This window comes from Cydia splendana, chromosome 8 (assembly GCF_910591565.1).
Source record: "Cydia splendana chromosome 8, ilCydSple1.2, whole genome shotgun sequence".
Taxonomy (NCBI): Eukaryota; Metazoa; Arthropoda; class Insecta; order Lepidoptera; family Tortricidae; genus Cydia; species Cydia splendana.
Genome location: NC_085967.1, coordinates 16,408,138 through 16,429,020, shown reverse-complemented (window position 1 = coordinate 16,429,020; position 20,883 = coordinate 16,408,138). Strand labels below are relative to the sequence as shown.

The 20,883-nt window shown below is 36.2% G+C and overlaps 1 protein-coding gene and 2 long non-coding RNA genes across 3 annotated transcripts in view; 1 reads left to right on the top strand and 2 right to left on the bottom strand.

Annotated features, from left to right (window-relative positions):
• The window catches only part of LOC134792923 (uncharacterized), a 242,032-nt gene that overhangs the window by 183,116 nt on the left and 38,033 nt on the right, over window positions 1–20,883 (top strand). The window lies entirely within an intron of this gene.
• LOC134792922 (uncharacterized) overlaps window positions 1–20,883 on the bottom strand; it is a 254,775-nt gene that overhangs the window by 212,809 nt on the left and 21,083 nt on the right. The window lies entirely within an intron of this gene.
• On the bottom strand, window positions 12,934–20,070 carry LOC134793259 (uncharacterized). Its single transcript, XM_063764823.1, has 4 exons — window positions 19,929–20,070; window positions 19,028–19,196; window positions 13,970–14,184; window positions 12,934–13,603 (listed from the first exon to the last, which is right to left on the bottom strand). The coding sequence occupies exons 1-4, from the start codon at window positions 20,068–20,070 to the stop codon at window positions 12,960–12,962; spliced, it is 1,170 nt and encodes a 389-aa protein (XP_063620893.1). The 3' UTR covers window positions 12,934–12,959.

Here is a 20,883-nt window from a genome sequence, read left to right as displayed (position 1 = left end):
CTTTGTTTCCCATAAAGTTTTAAGTCATAATGTATTGTTTGTCATATAAGAACCTTCGGGCTCTCGAATTAAGGTTTATTTTTGAATGGCCTTAGTAGCAGTGTAATAGCGTTGACTCGGCTCGGAGAGTTGGCGAATTGGCGATTCATTCGCCGAGTTAGCGGATCGGATACCAAGTTATCAGTTAGTTTAGTGGCCGAGTTGATTAGGAAGAACATTTGAATTTCGAAATTGTAATAAAAATGTACATGATATTCACAACTATTTTTTACCATAGTTTGTCAAAGGACTGTCTCATTTCAAACATAGAGAGAATCATCATACTATCTTTGACTTACACTAGTACTAGCACCCAAAAGAAAAGGATGAATATAGTTTTTTGTTTTTATTTACTGACAAATTGGTTTGACCGACTATACCTATTTCTGGTTCCTATTGTCATGTCCTGTCCTATTCAACGTCAATATCATATTATGTATATTATAAACCAACTGCTCAATATTACACGTATACATATTGAATATACAATAAGGTAAGTGACCTCACCTTATTGTATATTCCGTGTCGGCCGTATATGCCTATATACGGCCCACCTTAAATTAAAATGTTTTTTTTTTTTTAATAAACAGGATATTAAGTATGAAAAACTCACTCAAATAGGTATCTTATTTATTGAAGTTTCTTCATTATACCAAAATAGTTATAAAAATATTACGATACTCTTGGAAAATATACCTTTTATAAAAGTCCTATTGTGGGCCTTATTGAACACTAGCAGGGTATTACTTAATCCCGCAAAAAATAATAATTTTGACAGTAGACAATAACAGATTTTATTGTTTTTAACTTAAGAGTTATACATATACAAATAACAATATTTGGTACTTCACAACAAGAGGATATGTATAATAAGTTAAAAATAATTCTTTTGGGCCTTATTAACTAAAGATATAAAAATTGTCTAGTTTACGCGAAAATAGTAGGTAACTAAAGTCACTAAACATAAAGCTTTATTATTATTATGTTTTAACATCTGGGGGCACGGCAGTGCCCCCGCCAAGACGAGCAAAGCGCAAGGCCTACCTTTTCTCGAAGCGCTTCGTCGTTTTTTGGAACCCTCATAACTTGGGGTTGGATTATACTAGATAAACAAAGTTCTCGGACTTATTAAGCATATCAATTGCATAGCTCTTATACGTTAGATTTTATTCATATCTAAAAACTTCGATTTCGTCACTGACTCACTCACTTGATGATTATCAATACCTTTAGGGTACTTCCTGAAGTCCTCTAAGAAGCTGAAATTTGATATGTAAGATAGTTTTAGTACACAAACAACAAATAAATTCAAAAACTTGAATTTTTTAATCCTTAAGGGGATGATGAGGGGGTTTAATCTTGTATGGGGAATCAATAATCGCTGAACCGATTTAGTTGAAATTTGGTATATAGATAGGTATTGTTATGGGGAAGGATATAGAATAGATTTCAACCTCAAAGTTTACCCTTACGGGCTGAAGGCAGATTTCAACCCCAAAGTTTACCCTTACGAGGTGAAGGGTTTATATGGGGAATCAGTAAGAAGTACATTGTGTAACAGATGCCCCCAGATACTTATTTCAGGATTTTTAATAGTAAATCACCCCCAACCCTTTAAATTAGGGGATGGAAGATTGTCATAAGCAACTTACAAAAAGAAGTGAAATCCCACCAAAAACATTTTGATGTAAAATGTTGCCCAGACGAAACCATAAGGCTCGCACTGTCAAAAAGTTATCAGATCTCTTGCCAAGCTTCTAACTCTACAAGCCCTAACTTCACTAGCTCTACACCTTAGTCAAAGTATGTAGCTCGGCCGTTTCGTTTCTACAAGAACTATTGTATGTATAATAAAAAAACCGCCCAAGTGCAGTCGGACTCGCGTTCCAAGGGTTCCGTACATTACACAATTTTTAACAATATGTTTTTTTAGTGAAAAGTGAGTAAAATGTCTTTTAAAAACCCGTAGGGATCGGATCAAAAACTAAGTACTTAAGTCCGACTCACGCCACAGATTATACAATAGTTCTTACGAACAGATACTTATCTCTGAAACAAAACGCAAGTACCTACCGTTTTGATACCTACACAAAAATACAATGGAGTGACCTTCAACGCGCCGCTCCACGCACCGCGCGCACCGGCACAACGCTAGGGTTGCTGACGCTTAGAAATGATAAATAAATACCCACTTAAACAGAGGAGTGAAATAAAAGGAAAGCTAAATCTTAAATTATACCTAATATTCCGATTATGCTTTAGTGTTTGCGAAATAGTCATTTTAAAAGGTCATATGTCCCTGCAGTAACCGCAGTGTTTACGCCGTTTTATAAACCGCGCAATAATCCCAGCAAGAATTAGTTTTAAAACTTCGTGTAATTTAAAACCAGATAGAGATTAATGTTACATAGTAAAGAAAAATAATAGAAACCCCATGAATAAAGGTAATTAATTATAAGTTAACCAGAGCAAAAATGAGTAGGCACTTTCCGGTGTAAACTTACTGTCGTTAAAATAAACATTTACCAAAATAAATTAAAAATTTACTACCTATTTCAAATAGATAGATATCTAAATCTATACATTTGTCACACATATTAAACATTACATGTTTAATTAAAGAAATTCAATAGTAGGTAGGTACCTACTACCCGCGCGATTCGAACTTTAAGATATCGCGCCGTTAGACTTCACTAGATATGAAATAGTAAAGATATGTGACGTTCCACGGCAAAAGGTACCTTATGGCGGCTGGCGCTTACGCTTATTATTATCGCCACTCCAATATTCAGTCGGGGCAATGGTACCTTTTGCCGTGGAACGTCACATATCTTTACTATTTCTTATCTAGTGCATCTCTAATTCATTTCCCGAATCCCGCCGTCCGTGTAACTATCGTAAAAATTGACATTGCGGCGCGCGGTGACGTGCGTACGTGAGCGCGTGTGGCAACCAACTGGCTTGCTTTTCTACCGTGAACGGGAGCATATTCGTAGGTATTAATCCGAGCTCGCGCAGAGAGTTCCATAGGCCTGCTCACGCTTAGCTCCACATTTCTAATAGGTTTTCCTGTCATCTATAGGTAAAGAGCTAATATGTGTATTTTTTTTTCATAATAAAAAGACCCAGTACTTTCGGAGATAAGGGTAATGTTAATTTTTTGCCTGTTTTCTTAAATAACTTCTAAACTATTTATTTTAAAATTATGAAAAAAATATATTTGAGATTCTAATTCTAAAATGAGCCCCTTCATTTGATATATAACAAAGATATAGTTTTTTTTCTTCTATTTATCATTCATCTCAAAAGTGACCCCTTTATTTAAATTTATATTACATATTTACTTTATATGTATGTCTTTGGGTTATAGACAAGTTTCAACTTATTAGTCCAGTAGTTTCGGAGCAAATAGGCTGTGACAGACGGACAGCCAGACACACACGAGTGATCCTATAAGGGTTCAGTTTTATTCCTTTTGAGGTACGGAACCCTAAAAATAATGATTATAATAAGTTTTTCACCTTATGCCCATGTGGCGGTAGCAAAACAGCCAAGCCACATATTTTGACTAAGGTGTAGAGTTAGTGAAGGAGCTTGTAGAGTTTGAAGCTTGGCTCGACAAGAGATCTGATAACTTTTTAACAGTGCGAGTCTTAGGCTTATGGTTTCGTCTTAGCAACATTTTACATGAAAATGTTTTTGGTGGGATAATTTTTTACAGTATAAATATTTATTCGTAACAGTTAGTATTATCTTTTAACATGATTTTTACTGTACATCTGGGCCCTATTTCACCAACGTGACAGGTGCGACATTTGTCGACATCACTGTTACTGACGTCACAGGCCTTTATAGGCTACGGTAACCGCTTACCATCAGACGAGCGGTGTGGTTGTTTGCCACCAACCAGTGTTGGGCGTAACTAATTACTCGTGTAATTTAATTACATGTAATTAAAATGTTTGTAATTTAATTACATAAAATTTAATTACATGTAATTAATTTTTCTGTGTAATTTGCAATTGTGATTACATTAATTAGTAATTAAATTACTGAATTACTTTTCATTTACCTTTTTAATAATATGCACATATGAACAAATTTACTTGTAGTAATTATAAAGAAAAACTTTTATGAATTCCATTATACGCTGGATAACGTTATAACATATTTTTTATCCCTGGAATCATACCTTTACAGGGTACTATGTGACAAACCACGTTGAATATGGCGGTCGGCGCTTACGTCGCGTAGCACCGCATTAGTTTGCACGATGCACATCCCTGGTGCGCCGGGTGCGGGCCAGCCCCAACCATATCCTGTGTGTGATAGCGGACAGACTTGACTGCCCGTATATGAGACACTGCTGCGAAATGCATGTTTCCAGCAGTGTATATATATTGTAATAGTTAATTAGGTACTAACATTAGGAACGTAAGTCTACTAACAAATCTGTATGAGTCCATAGTTGCTCGAAATAAATATTTTTCATTTCATTTTCATTTCATTAGTTAATAGGGCGCCGGTAATAATGACGTAAGCGCCGACCTAAGGTGCCTTTCGGGTTGGACTGTAGCAAAGGGGGGGCTGGGACTTGGACGTTTGTCACAAGAAATACGACAGTTGTCACGAAATTCCGACACAGAACTCATTTACTGTCATGAATTACCGAAAGTTCTTTGAAATCTTGTGTCATTGTCATCATTATCATCATAAACATCACAAGAAAGATACCTGTTTTTTGCCGATATAATAAAGTTTTTTTTAAATAATACAATGATAGTGACAAACAGGAATAAGGCCCGTCCGATGGTAAGCTATAACCGTAGCCCATGGATGCCTGTGACGTCAGCAACAATGTCACGTTGGTGAAATAGGGCCCTGGTGCTACATTACGACACCGGTGCTATAATAAGCACATTAAAACACTCCCTTTGGCCGTGTTTTAAAATTCGTCATTCGTTGCAAAATTTCAATTTTTCGCACTTCTATCGTAAATAACTACCTATGTATTAATAAAAAAAGTTACCTATATAAGTAAGTAGTTACTGCCTTTAAAAAGTATAAGTGTCTAAATGTTATTAGACTTTTTGATTCTTTAAAACGTCTTTAGGTCAATAAAGCAAGTGAAAAATTATTAGAGTTAGACCAAGAAAAGTCTGCAGCGATTTGGACAGCCCACGCAGTGAAGGTGTGATTTATAAGTCATAATTTCATAGAAGTTTCTTCAAATCGGCCTTATTAATGAGAGATTAAAAATATTCCAAATTATCTAAAAATATTTTAATCTATTATTTCATCTCATACGTTCAATAAGGCCCGGGACTGGACCTTTTTACCTGCACTGACAGTGGATCTTCTTAGCAACAAGTACAAATTCAGAATAATAGGGAGCAACTGCTATTTTTGAATGCTGGGCCTTGTTACCCGCCGGGCCTCATATGCCTGCACCTCACCTACCTTATTTATTTGTTTTACAAGGGGAAAATTTGTTGATTAATCATGCTAATATTGATACCCAAACAAGCAAAACATTCTAAAATTGAACCACAAGCGTAGCGAGTGGTTCGTAAAGTTGAACCTCGAGCATAGTGAAGGTTTCAAGGGACGAGGGTTAAATAAAATTTTAACTACATCAGCTCGTAAAGGCCCTCTTGATTGTTCGAAACGGATACGAAGAGTGGCATTTAATTTGATGCAAATTTTGAGTTGTTTCCGTAGGTATACTCGTAAAGCTCAGTTGGTTGGTAAAATTGACTTTAAAATGATAAATATTGAATAACGTTAGTTTGAAATTGATTTAAATGATAAAGTAAATATTATCGGAGATATATATATCGGATATCGCTCTTAAACAAAAAATATATGTCGCTAGTCATTTATAACCTAAAAGCGCCAAATTACGCAAAAATTATATTGAAATGACACCTGTCTATTGAATTTGAAGAATACTTTAACAAGGGTGGTTATCTGTATGACAATGCACCTAAAATAATTTTCAAATGTATCTATTATTTCTATACTTAACACGATAACGAATTCTACGTAAACCAAACCGCGGGCAATCCCTAGTACATATAGAAATAAATAAGTGTAGGTAAGTTTCCATTAGTGTACCTACTATTAACAATATAACTATTTACCATTGATAATAATTTTATAAACGTTTTGCGTATTTTTTACGGGCACCGCGCTAATCGCTAGCCCGCCACCGTCGATCGCTGCCTCCTGCCACGGCGCACAGCGCGGCGCGCGAAAACGCCGCGCGTTTGAAATGTAACTCAATATAAGCGCGGAATGCATACTTACGTATCAGTATTTAGTGTCGCCGTGATTTTATATTTCTAATATTTTGTGTGGGAACTAAGATTTTTATTATGACCGTGTAATATTAACTCTACAAACTTTAATTCAATATTGGCTATACTGCTTAACCAGAAATCAATATCTAGACAAGCACATTGTCTACATTTCTAATTTTTTACAAGTATACTAAGTTGATAGATAATATCGTAATTTTACAATATCAGCTACTTTAATTCTTTATTGACAAAGTAATTCGTGTTTTTACGTTCACCAGAAAGCAGCTGTTCCAGATTTCTAAAAACCGAATATTGTGAATAAATTAAAGTGTTATTGAACATGTTACAGTTTTTTGTAACTTTAATTTTATATTTACATAGTTATTTAGCAAAATTGAAATATTTAAATATGGCCGAACGCTCCACCTATAATTTTCTAATATTTTACATAAATGTTATTTAACATGCATGCAATAACATATCAAAAAAGAAAAAACTTTAATGTTATCAAAACCCATTTTTGTTCCACCGCTGGTCTATAAGTTATATGTTCGAAATCATGGTATTGTGGAGATTGACTGCGTCGACCGGCGCCCGGTGGCGCCTTCAATGGGGGAATTGTGTTTTGTTTTCTAATAAACCAATGTATGTATACATCAGTATATTATTATTAATTAAGTTTGGTAAGTACATAGTTTTAACTTATCTTTGGTAAGTACATAGTTTTGATAATTTTTCGCTTTATCAACCAAACGGCAAATGGTGGCCACATTTCTCCATGCAAAAATAAAAAATAAGCAAATAAAGCGAAAAATAAGCAAATTAAAACTATCCGACAAAGACCAAAAGTTTCGAACGTGAACTACTTATATATGGAAGTCTTTTCTGAACGCTTTTATCATCTACATATTTTTGTTCAGGTTGCCAACCACATGATTAAATTTTTAAGCTCGCGTTCAAAAACTAACACTCTACTTCTTAAAAATCGAGGATCTATGTACCTAACCTCGCGAATCAAAGTAACCCCAGTTGATGGTATTTATTATTTATATTCATAAGTACTTACTCTATGGATGATTCGAAAGCTTTAATGAAAGATCTTGTTAACTAAGTATAACTGCATAGTCTAGACTAGTGAGGTATTACTTTCCCCATCTAAATTACGTAATATGCGAGTACGAGTATAATCTATCGACAATATCTAGAGGATTAGTTTTCTTCCTGTTACTAGAAAGTTAGACTAGTGGCTCTGTGAGCTGTAGACCTCGCGAGCAAAGTTTAAAACTGAATAAATGTATGGTTCCGTTGTTTTGAAGAATTTAGAGAATCTAATTTGACCATAAAAACTTAACTATCAATTGCTTACAAAATTCATCTAACTGATGTCATTTAGTTATCGTGCATTTCAGTCGTTCTTGTCCGTACATGTATTGGCGCAAGCGAGACGCACGATGACTACTAAATAACATGATAAAAATATCATCCCGATGTCAGTGTACGGTCGATGCCCCTTAAGTATATACGTCGCCATACTAATTGTATAGAAAAGTGGATAGAGTTAGACCAAGAAAAGTCTGCAGAGATTTTGACAGCACACGCAGTGCCAATGTTATTTGTGCCAGTGTCAAAATCTCTGCAGACTTTTCTTGGTCTAACTCTACCTATGTTAGGAAACCAACATTACCTTTGAATTAACCTGTAAACTGCAACTAAGAAGCTTCGTGCGCGAGTGTGGCCCATAATTTCCGAAAATCATTTTTTCTTCGAGGCAATTACTCCGTTCTCATATTTTGCGTTGCCCATAATTTCCCGAAATCATTCATTCTCGGTAGCAATTACTCCGTTCCCATATTTTCCCAATGGTTTTCTTCCGCAATCGCCTATTTTTAATATTTTTAAATTAATCTTTTCCTTATAGTTTTCGTTCTTTTAAATATCTAGGATAATATTTTCTTGTTACTGTATGTTAATAGTGTAGTAATTATATTTGTTACTTGTAGGTATTTCACATACAACAAATATCAAAAACACTAAAATTAAAACATAATCTAAAAAACTACAAGTAAAAAACCAAACGCTGCCAGCCAATAACTCTAACCATACCTATCTCTGGGAGCAGATTCGTTTTTAGGGTCATCAAAAAAAAATAACCCTAACCTACCTATCTCTGGGAGCAGTTTCGTTTTTAGGGTCATCAAAAAAAAATAACCCTAACCTACCTATCTCTGGGAGCAGTTTCGTTTATAGGGTCATCAAAAAAAATAACCCTAACCTACCTATTTGAAAAAAACCAGGTTATTTTTACCACTAGCATTAAAAAAAAGAGAAAATGTGGAGATAGAGAATATTTAGTTAGTGAAAAAAAAAAACCTACTGGTTATTTTAACTACTGGGATTAAAAAGAAAAGGGAATAAATTGAGAAAAGGAAAATTTAGTTTATGAAAAAATGTACACGAAAAATTAAATAAAGCGAAGAAATTCCACTGGGAAAAAATGAGAACGGAGTAATTGCCTCGAAGAAAAAATGATTTGCGGAAATTATGGGCCATTTTAGCGAGACGATCCAAATTAAAAGGCTCAAAGTCTAACTAACATTATTATTAGTTAGACTTTGAGCCCGGGAAAGCGCAACGTACGAGCAACCTACAGCTAGTTCCCTGAGCCCAAGGTCGACCACTACCCTAGGCAATGTTAACCCCTGCGATTTATGGATGGTGACCGCCCATGCTATAAACGTAAGTGGAAATTGACTCCTGGAACAGCCATGCCCTTGAACTAAAACCGCAAAAAAAAATGTTCAAACAAAAACTCAAACGAATACGCTTACCTAGCGCTTCGCGCTCGCTTGATCAATCAGCAATACGATGTTTAAGTGCAAAAAATAAACAAAAAAAATTGCATTTATTGGGGATCGAACCGGGAACCTATTCCCATATCCTTGCTTGTAAGCGTCTTTCCAACTGCGCTATGATAGCATTTAGATGAGCTGACGAAATTTGGTTACTTATTCTCGAGTAAGAATTTAAATATCTAATCTAAAGAGAATAAAGTGTATAGGGGACGTGCATGAACTATAGGGGGCAGCACAGGAGCCGTCAGATCTTTGGCGCGAAGCGTAGATGTGTAGTTTATGATTCCGATGTAGCCCACGAGATGGCAGAACCTACTATGCACAAGGAAACGTACTTACGAGAACGGTAGATGGTAGCACTTGCTTTGGCAATGTACATGTGCACATATGTTTCCGATTCAGGCCACAAGATGGCAGGCCCTCCAACGCGCACGGTCCCTATAGTGGGCGTGCGTGAACTATAGGGGGTAAAATAGGAGCCGTCAGATTTTTGGCGTGAGGCGTAAATGTGTCGTTTATGCTTCCGATGTAGCCCACAAGATGACAGAACCTACTATGCATAAGGAAACGTACCTACAAGAACGGTAGATGGTAGAACTTGTTTTGGCAATGTACATGTTTCCGATTCAGGCCACAAGATGGCAGACCCTCCAACGCGCACGGTCCCTATATGTAGTAGAGGGTTATTGTCATACTAAATTTTGTAGTCACAGTAAATTTACTGCCATCTTTCGATACAGGATTAAAATGAAAATGAAAAAAAAAAAATCAATAAATGTATATATGTATGGATAAATGATTTTTTTTATTTTTAGAACGCCATATGATTTTGACCCATGTTCTTTTACTGATATGAGTAAAAATTGTTAAATATAAAATGGTGTCGCCATCTAGACGAGCATAGGCCAAAGGTATGGCGCCGTATATTCAAGAATCAAATTTTCTTTAAAGCGCAAAAAGCCATCATCTGTTGCAAAAAATAAACGAATGCGCTTAGCCCGCGCTTGATAAATAAAAAATACGCTTTTTTTTCATTTTTTCAAAATAAAAAAATAAAATAAAAAACAACAATTGATACGAAATTTAAGTATAAAAAAATACAAAAAGTTATGTAGCAGCATACAATTACTGGGGATGGAACCAGGGACCTCCCTATGCAAACAAAAAAGCGAACGTTTGCAAATTGCGCCATGATAGTTCTTACTAAAGCTGACGAAATTTAGCTACTCATTCTCAAGTAAAAACTAAATATCTAAATACCGCCGAAACCAGTGATACAAATTTTCTGAATTTTTGGCCATTTAATCTATAAACATATATCAAAAAGAAAAAACTCTTATGATATCGATACGACCTATTTGTTTAGGCGACAGGTATCACGACACCGCCATTTTTAAAAATTTCAAAAAACCGGATTGACAAAAAAATTTTATTTAGTCATAGAATCTGGTCACAAAATTTCATGAGAATCGGTTAAGAATTGCGACCTGTAGAGGAGAACATCCGGAAATACAAAACTAAATATCTAAATACCGCCTAAACCAGCGATAATTTTTTTCTGCATTTTTTGCTATTAACTCTGTAAACATGTCTCAAAAAGAAAAAACTCTTATAATATCGATACGACTATTTGTTTAGGCGCCAGGTATTACGACTCCGCCATTTTTTAAAATTTCCAAAAACCGGATTGACAAAAAAAATTTATTTAGTCATAAAATTCGGTCACAAAATTTCACGAGAATCGGTTAAGAATTGCGACCTGTAGAGGAGAACATCCGGACATACGAAAGCAAAATGCCCGAGTCAAAACGTAGACCTTCGCTTCGCTTCGGTCAATAATGCAAAGTTGTGAACTTACAGGAAATAATTTGTGATGGAACGCTAACTGCTTGCTAAGATACTTACTATAGTTCCTTATGGCGTTATTCATAAACGCGGTACAACCCACAATTAGGTTTTAATTGCGCGTTAATCTGTCATTTTGACTTACGTATTAAGAAAAGAAAGGAAGGGATAAAGCATAAATAAATAACATAAATCAACTAATTAAAAAGGTTTGTAAAGTTTTAGGAATAAGGGGGTTAGTGACTACAACCTGTGGCCTTACAAGTTAGGTATACAGAGTGATTCAGGAGACGTGAGCAGGACTAACACTGCGCATTTCGTAAATTATAAGCAACTGTTTCGTATGAGTATTAGTGAGGTTAACGTTAATTTTCTAGTCGTGTTGAAAAAAAAGGTACTAATTTATTTACGACATGCATGGTCACCCTAAAATTAGAATAATAAACTATCGATATTCTGTGTCAAATTGAATGTCATCACGGTCTGGTTACTTTTGAAATCTCACTCAAGTTTGACAGTTTATTTTCTTCGTAATCAAAATGCTGTCATTACGGTCAAGACTTTAAAGAGGTTTTATGTTTATTAATTAGGTCTTGTAGGGTAACCATGATTGCAGAGAATTAAATTTGTCCTCACTAAAAAGTTAAAAAATAGGAAAAAGTGTGGTTGTTTCGCCTAAATACGACGGTGATCGATCAATTATCAGTTACTGATTGTGCAGGATTAGTCCTGCTCACGTCTCATGAATCATCCTGTATACTTTGTTTCATTAAGAAACCTCATTTCATACAATAGATATTACAATCAATTTGCTATCGACAAGCCCTAATGTCACCCGGGGCACGTGATGCTTTCTATTGAAAACTGAAGTGTCGGGCGTCCCGGCCTGGGACCGGACCGTTTAGTATGAGTCATCCTTAAAAATTTGGTCAGAGTCAGGATCCACACATAGACAACAGGTTACTCTACTACGAAGCTTTAGAATTCTGAGGAAAAAGGAAACTCAATTATTAAAATTGAGTTGGTGTGTCACAATTCGTTCCGCACTTCGACTTGGACGAAAATCATTTCAAAACACACGCAAAGACTGTATTTATGTTAAGGTCACCGTGAAACGTACGTTGCGACACCGGAGACATTAACATTTCAGTAAGATAAGTGCACTTTATTTAGGCACCAGGGCACCACAGATGTGCAAGTTGCGGAAAGGTTCCAAAAAGTTTCGAAAAGTTCTCGCAAATTTCCGAAAACTTTCACAGGAAACAAACAAAATTGTTTCAATTCTTATAAATATGAGAAGTTTCCGAAATTTTCCCGTGTAGTGTGGAAATTTCGCAATTTTGGAATCTACCTGGTGGAGGCCGCATAGTTCTACCAGACACCACGCATGCACATATTTTATTACTTAGGTAAGGTAAACGTACCAGTGCTCGACATGCTAATGCCCAATAGATGACACCATGCTGTCACCTCTATTGACAATGACCTATGTTTCAAGATGACATATACTGGTACCGCGTCGAGCACCTACGTTTACCTTAGGTACTTTAGTTCCACATCCCTACCAGGTTGTACAATCTGAAATAAGCGGCTAACCGATTCCAAATTAATTAAATAAATAAAACAAGAATATGGCTTCTAGCTCTTTAGTATTAAGTTATATTTTTAATTATAAGTTTGCTGGCTAATGTGATATACTAGAGGTGTTTAGCCTCGGTGATTTAGATCTGTGTGTGTGATCACTTTTATTGACGTAGGAATAATAAATTACTTACAAATAACTTTTCACTATATAGCTTTTATTTTAATAGACAGTGTTTTCTATTATCGACTAAGCAACTAAAGTTTAAACCTTTATAACTTCTAAATTATAATTATAAATATTCGATCACAGTCAGTTATTGGCAGTTGTCTACTTGCTCTACAATTTAAAAACAGTAACAAACTTATATATGCCCTGTGACGTGCTTGCAAAAGTGAGCATGTTGACTGGGATCAAATCAGCTGCAAGTAAGTCCACATCTTTCTGGGACTGCAGAAGCATTATAGATATAGCTGTTCGTTCCTTAATATCCATCATTTCCCAGCCACAACTGTACACAGCTCGAGAAAACACCTCCGCGGCATTCGTCAGCCGCTGCCCAAGGAAACAGTATAAGAAAAATACGATGAAACAATACATAGATATCGGCATAAAATTAAAATATTCTTCAGGTTCCAAAAAGAAGAAAAAGCACATGCATACCGCATTCGAACCAAAGTTGATTCCCATCGGTATGCTGTATAAAATTCTGATGTCTTTTATAATATCTAAAGTGAGAATGTGTCGCTTTATAATGGCGCCTAGTCTTTCTTTTACTAAATCGTAGTTACTCGGATCGGTAAGTAAAGTATTAAATGTCATGATTTCATCAGAGAGCAGTTGATACATGGCAGAAGTATGCGCTATGAGCAAGAGCATCATTGTCTGGAAGTTTAGTACAACGATAACGATCGTTAATTCCTGAAGGGATGTCAGCATTATACAGACTTCACGTTGTGGAGAGGACGTCAGTGGCTTGAGTCCTGAAAAAATATTTTTGTAATTAATAGACGCTTTAAAACATTTCAAATCCCTTCCACTTTAGTACTGTATTACAATGATTATTAGGTAGATATATTGTAATGTATATTCGTGTCGCCGCCGCCGCTGTGACGGCAAACATTTAAATACGGACTGTTTGCTGATCATGCCCCGTCGGTTCGTAATACTACTCCGATATCTTAACGTGGGCCAAACATAAGCTACCTACAAATAATTTGGTAGACTCATTGGTTGGATTTTGTCTTGAAAATGCATGCGACATGGCACAATTTAGGATCTGTTAATGCTGGTCGTAGAATCTATATGTTGATACGTGATTTTTCTCTAATTTAAAATTGAATTCTTACCAACGCAAGGTGTCATTGAGAAGGTTTTTTCGTTCAAGTCAGCACGTTTCGGCAAATATGACGTAAACTCATTGGTTAAATTGATAAAGTAGAAAATAAACAAAATCCGTTTGATCATGCATAAGGAGTGCCGGTGCTTGTCGACGAACAGTCCGGCTTGGATAGTGCTCTTATCACTCTCATTAGCCTTTCGTAGTACATTCCTTAATAGATCCCTGGAAATAATTACAGTTTTGAAAGCGAGCTCTTACTTTACCTCTCGTCTGTGTATGGTAAGGATCCTGAGCAAATTGTTAGTCAACTTTTTGCGTTTTTCTCGGTAACAACTTTTATGCTTTAAGAATCCCATACAACCATTTCCAGTCGCCGTTACGACGCGGTGTTGACACATCTTGTGTCGACACCGTCTGTTTCGGTCACAATTCCAGTCGCAGAGTCGTCGCCGTGTCGACACAGTTACCAGAAATGGGGAAGGGTCGACACATGACACAAAGTGACATAAAGTGTGGTCGCCGTGTGCACACATTGTTTCGGGTTTGCGACTACTTTATGCCAAAATCATTCGTTCATTCGTTCATTTTGTTCCTGTCAAATGGAAACTGTCAGATGGAAAAATACTTAAATAAAAATAAGTGACATTAATACGCCATCTCTAAAACGGATTACAAGACGTAATTATATATTGTTTGCATTTATATTACAATAGGACTTAAATTATTATGGGGAATTAAACTGCTCGAGTGATTTGATAAACTAAGTGTAATATAATCAACGCGCCACCACATTGTTTTAGTTTAGCCGGAAATGAAATTGTTTACTTCTCAGTGCCTGTGTTCATAACTATATTATTTGAAGCATTTTTAGTACTTCGATGCGTATACTATACTTAAATAACAGAAATAACGCTTTACATACTACGAAACTTGTTAATTATGATGTATAAATATGGTTTAAGGCTGAGAAATATTGCAGTCACAAAGTAGTTGCAATGTTTCGACTTTGTGTCGACTCTGTGTTGACACATGACACGCGCTGTCAAAAGTAATAACAAAGTTACTGGTATGTTACTGGATTTGCAAAATGGCTCCTTGTGTTGATTTGTTTTCAGATATTCTCAAAGTGTAAAAATTCCGTGGTCAGAGATGGGCATTAATCGATTAACTGTTTATTCGACTAATTCATGGAATAAAAAAAGTTAATTCTCAAATTTTAATCGCGATTAGTTTAGTCGACCTAACATAGATTGAAATTGAATTAATCTGAATATTAATCGAATAAATTATCGATTAAATCTCGATTGAAAGTTGACAGGGGGCCATTTTTGTACGTAAAAATAATAGAAATGTCTTGCGTGCAGATGGTAGCAAAACACTTTGTCATAAAAGTCGAGATGGGTGCCGATATATAGGTTTTAGGGAGTGCCGATTTCGAAAATAATGACCATTTTGGAATCCGAAATGGCGGCCATGCACTGTGTCATAAAAGTCGTCATGGATGTCGTTTTATACGTTTTAGGGGGCCCCAATTTTGAAAATGATGACCATTTTGGAATCCAAAATGGCGGCCATGCACTATGCCATAAAAGTCGTCATGGGTGTCGTTTTATAGGTTTTAGGGGGCGCAGATTTCGAAAATGATGACCATTTTGGATTCCAAGATGGCGGCCATGCACTATGTCATAAAAGTCGTCATGGATGTCGTTTTATAGGTTTTAGGGGGCCCCGATTTAGAAAATGATGACCATTTTAAAATCCAAAATGGCGGCCATGCACTATGCCATAAAAGTCGTCATGGGTGTCGTTTTATAGGTTTTAGGGGGCGCAGATTTCGAAAATGATGACCATTTTGAAATCCAAAATGGCGGCCATGCACTATGTCATAAAAGTCGTCATGGATGTCGTTTTATAGGTTTTGGGGGGCGCAGATTTAGAAAATGATAACCATTTTGGATTCCATTTTTATGACAAAATACGTAGCCGCCATCTTGGATTATAAAATGATCATCGTTTTCGAATTCTGCACTCCCTAAAACCTATAAATCGACATCCGTGACGACGCAAGTTATCTTTATTTTCAGATCTAACAAATTGCTACAGAATACAAAGGACAAAAAAGAAGCGAGGAGGTAATGAAACAAGCAAAAATACAGATGATTCCTCGACGCAATTGGGTGATTCTTAAATTGTGTCCAGATTTTTTTTGTCATAAAAGTTTTCATTTTTCACATATTACTCTCACAAGTTCCGTGACATTTCGACCTTGTAATTTTTTAAGTAAATGTTTTTGTTTATCTATGAGGATCTCACTAGAATAGTATAATCAAGGTATGTTTATATTTTATGAATGAAATTGTAACGCAAAAAATATATATATTTGTGTCTTATATTCCTGCCGAAGACTTTTATTTTACCTTTTCCTTCTACACAAGTTTGGCCAAGTAATAAGAATTTAGGGCTCTCAATTTTATTTTGACTTCTACAACAGTAAAGCTACGAGGCCATGTTTGGTATCGTTTTCGTATAAATTCGCAGTACCAAATTTAGTTAAGGTATCACATTGACACCATTCCGAAGTAAAAACATATAAACTTATTAAAATACTTTCTTTTAAACTCCTCCTCACGCTTAAACTGCTGAACAGTTTTAATTTAAATTTGGTACACATATATTTTGAGTCCTGAGACAGGATATAATAAGTTATTTCAAAAATCATCCTTTAAAGGTGTGAAATGAGGTGTAGGGGGGAATTCAGAATTGACTTCTTGAAGTTAATACTGTTTAAGTTTAGGTTTGAAGTCATGTTTTTTCATCATTTTTAACTAAATCAAAGATGTAGACCATCCCAAATTTCATATAAATCGGTTCAGCGGTTATTGATTTCCCGTACAAATTTCCACGCCACTTTTCACACCTTCAAAAGATGATTTTGGTTATAAGATCTATCCTATGTCCTGTTCCGGGACGCAAACTATTTCTATACCAAATTTCAACGATATCGGTTCAGCGGTTAAGCGTCAAGAAGAGTTTCAAAAAACCGGCCAAGTGCGAGTCGGACTCGCGTATTAAGGGTTCCGTACATTAAGTCCGACTCGCGCTTGACTGCACATTTCTAATAGGTTTTCCTGTCGTCTATAGGTAAAGAACTATTTTGTGTATTCAGACGGACATACATACAGACACACGAGTGATCCTATAAGGGTTCCGTTTTTTCCTTTTGAGGTACGGAACCCTAAAAAGATTTATTTTTATTTTGTGGAATGGTGTCAATGTGATATCTTAAATGGATTCAGCACCCCAGATTTATACGAAAACGATACCAAACACGGCCTAGCACCTTCACTGATATAGATATATCAAGATAAAATTGAGAGCCCTAAATAAACTTTCCAGAGCGGATATCTCAAAAACTATTCAACATATCGAAAAAATTGACGGAATAAACTTGTAACAAATTAAATTAACTTTCATTTTGTATAAGTGGCCATGTCGCTGAGATGCATAGTTTCCGAGATATAATCGAAAAACGGGAAAATGGGACCTTCAAAGCCCCCTCTCTCCCCCCCGCTCAAGGGCTACAGCCGGGGACTTTTGATATGTTCACCTCCTAACTTGTCAAACCGAGTTACGGAGTCAAAAATTGTGTTCCGAGCATTTCCCTCTACAACTTTTAGAGCATTCGTTGCCTGACCTAAGTAGCTTATTGAATTTCTTTAAAAACTTTTCTGTAAAAGGTTGACGGGTGTTGGGTGTTTATATGGTTTCGGTCGATTATTATCATTTGCATTGCCCATGATGACTTACTAGAATTACGAGCACACGAGACACTAATTTATTTATTTATTTAAACTTTATTGCACAAAGTATATACAAAAATGTACAAATGGCGGACTTAATGCCAAATGGCATTCTCTACCAGTCAACCATAGGGCCAAACAGACATAGATAGGGCTAATAGTAGTTTGACAAACCTTGGTTTTCAAGAGGTATTTTATATTGACATTTGCTGTCACAAATTTGCTGTCAGATTTAGTCGCAAACCGCACGCAAAGTGCACACAAATGTGTCGACACCTTGTTACGGAAAAGTGTAGACACGGCGACGACACTTTGTTTCGAAACAATTCTAGACACATTGTGTGGACTCTGTTACGACACATCTGACATTTAGTTACCACTTTGTGATTCTGCGACTGGAATGGTTATATGGGATGACTCACGTTAGACCGGGCCGTGTCTGGGCCGGAGCTTCCGGCGCTTACTTTTCTATGACATGACAGGCGATCACGTGATGCTTTCCATAGAAATCGATGCACCGGAAGCTCCGGGTCGGACACGGCCCGTTCTAACGTGAGTCATCCTTTATACGGCACGACCGAGGTTTTAATCCACGATTTTTGACCACCACACACATACGATATGTTAATAGTGGGTAATATTAATACATCCATGTCTTAGGTATTTTGTTACAGCGATAAGAATGTTGTACCCATCCCTGTCTCTGTTGGAAACTCGGTACTCGAAGTTGTTGACTCGTACATCTACCTAGGACAAATAGTCCAATTAGGTAGGTCCAACTTCGAGAAAGAGGTCAACCGCCGAATCCAACTCGGTTGGGCAGAGTTCGGGAAACTACGTAATGTCTTTTCGTCCGACATACCTCAGTGCCTCAAGACGAAACGAAGACGAGCTGTTAACTATTGCCCACAGGAGAGAAAACTAGTGTGTTATCGCGAACAGTCCATTTTTCTCTCCTGTGGGCAATAGTTAACAGCTTGTGGGCATGTAAGAAATGATTTTATCATAGTTCTCTAAATAAAAGGAGGACCTTTTCACGTAGATAAGGGTTAAATAAGAAAATTCACCTTTATAGCCCTTAACTCTTGTGTATGTCTACAGGAAAGACATAACACAGTGATCTGTTTGACCCGCCTATGTTCAGCAGTAGACGTCTTATGGCTGAGATGATGATGATGATAAGAATATTTTGGTCATATAGACGATATAACGTACTACTATCCAGAATTAGATAGAGTACGTTTGTGAAACATTATTCTAGTCACCTGTGAGTTAGCCACCAGTAGCTGTTGTTCGCCGTAAGCACTAAGATGGAGACGTTGACGAAACTCTTGATGAAGTCACTGGCTGCTCGCGCATGTTTGGCCTGGTACACCAGGCTACCCATACCGTACACATAGGTAAGAAGCGATAGATGTATGATCCAAAAAGGAACTGTAAAATTGGTTATAAATATTAAATTACTGTTTTGTGCCCACTTGGCTGACATGCATCATGCAAAAAATTAAGCTACAAAGAATTACAGACATACCTTGGACCTGTTTGGTTTAAGTTCAAAATTCATTTTGTCGGATAGAATCTGAAAATATTAAAGCGAAAAGGTAGCCGATGTGGCTCAAACCGTTTGTTAGCTTGGCTGATACAATATGCCATGTTTCTTGATACATATCAATATATCATGTTGGGTTTATTCATTTAATAACATAATATAGTAATACCTTCAGGAATAAAACTATTTTTTTAAACCATTGTAAATAAAAAAAAATATCTAAGTCGTAGTCGCTCGGTAAGGTGCCCAGAAGGCTGGCCGCATTGCCCCGCTGGATGGCAATGCTGATCCGTTGAGCAAAATATTGGCCAGCTCTCTGGTCACCAGAAGCCTCTATGAGGCTTTTTGACAGCTCCTAAATGATATATATCTGCGCGCTATCTATTTCCTTGTTACGAGTATCAGGAAGCCTAACTCTCCGGTTATTAATGCTGCGGGCGCAGCATGGTTCCATTATAATCCCCTATCACTAAACCCGTCTCTTATACTTACATACTTGTCAGAACGTGATAGGCATGGTGACAAACGATAAAAATGCGACCGTACCGCCGCTGGTCGCGCGGCAAAGTCCGTAGAATTCAGCTTAAACATCATGCCCTTACAGTAACTCCACTTACCGGATATTTTCCTTCTGGTGATCTCAAATCCGACCAGGCTGGGCATGACCATTACGAGACTCACGAGGTTGTCGAAGCTGTTTTCTCGCAGTCGTTTCTTCAGCCGTTGGAAACCGTTCTGTGCTCGGCTAAAACACTGCATCTTGCACGAAAATTAACACTATTCGTGGGTCAAAACGTTCTGGAAAACGGGCTTTTATCCTGCGAATAACAACAATACAACAATTACAATACAATACATATACAATTTAATTGACAATTCGGTACATTTTAGGTAAGGATCCAGCAAGAACATGAATTAAGCTTTATCTTAATGGTGTCCTCAGGAAATAGGCAAACACCTACTCTTCTACGTTTGACTATTCAAACTAAAAAAATACCCTTGATTCAAATCTTGTGTTGTACCAGAAATAAAATTGTGGTCCTCGGCAGAAAATCTAAATCCTGATAACTACCATTATAATACAATTTAAAATCCCGTAAAATTTATTTCCATAATTAAAATATAATTTTAAATACAATTAATTATACGTTACTATAAAGTAGGTGTATCGAATTGGCAGGTGTGAAAATTCTCAGGTCTTGGCTGCGGAAGAAGAATATTTGGTACTGTTTAGCCCAATTGAACCACTATCGAATATCGTAAGTAATGAATTAGCCAGTAATATGAACTTTTTCTTTTGATATTTTTATACTAATCAGAATTAACGCTATTGTCCATTATTTATATTTACTTGATTTACCGTAGTTATATAATTTGCCCTAAATTTCAAACTAACTAAATTAATTATAACATTATAAAATTAAAACTAGACTTAAACCTAGAAATGAAATTGCTAAGTAAAAATGCATTTATTGTATAACAAAACAATATAGGACTTACATTTAGTAATACCTTCAGGAATGAAACTATTTTTTTTTTCTCAGATAAAATAAAAATTCACTTACCTAAAAT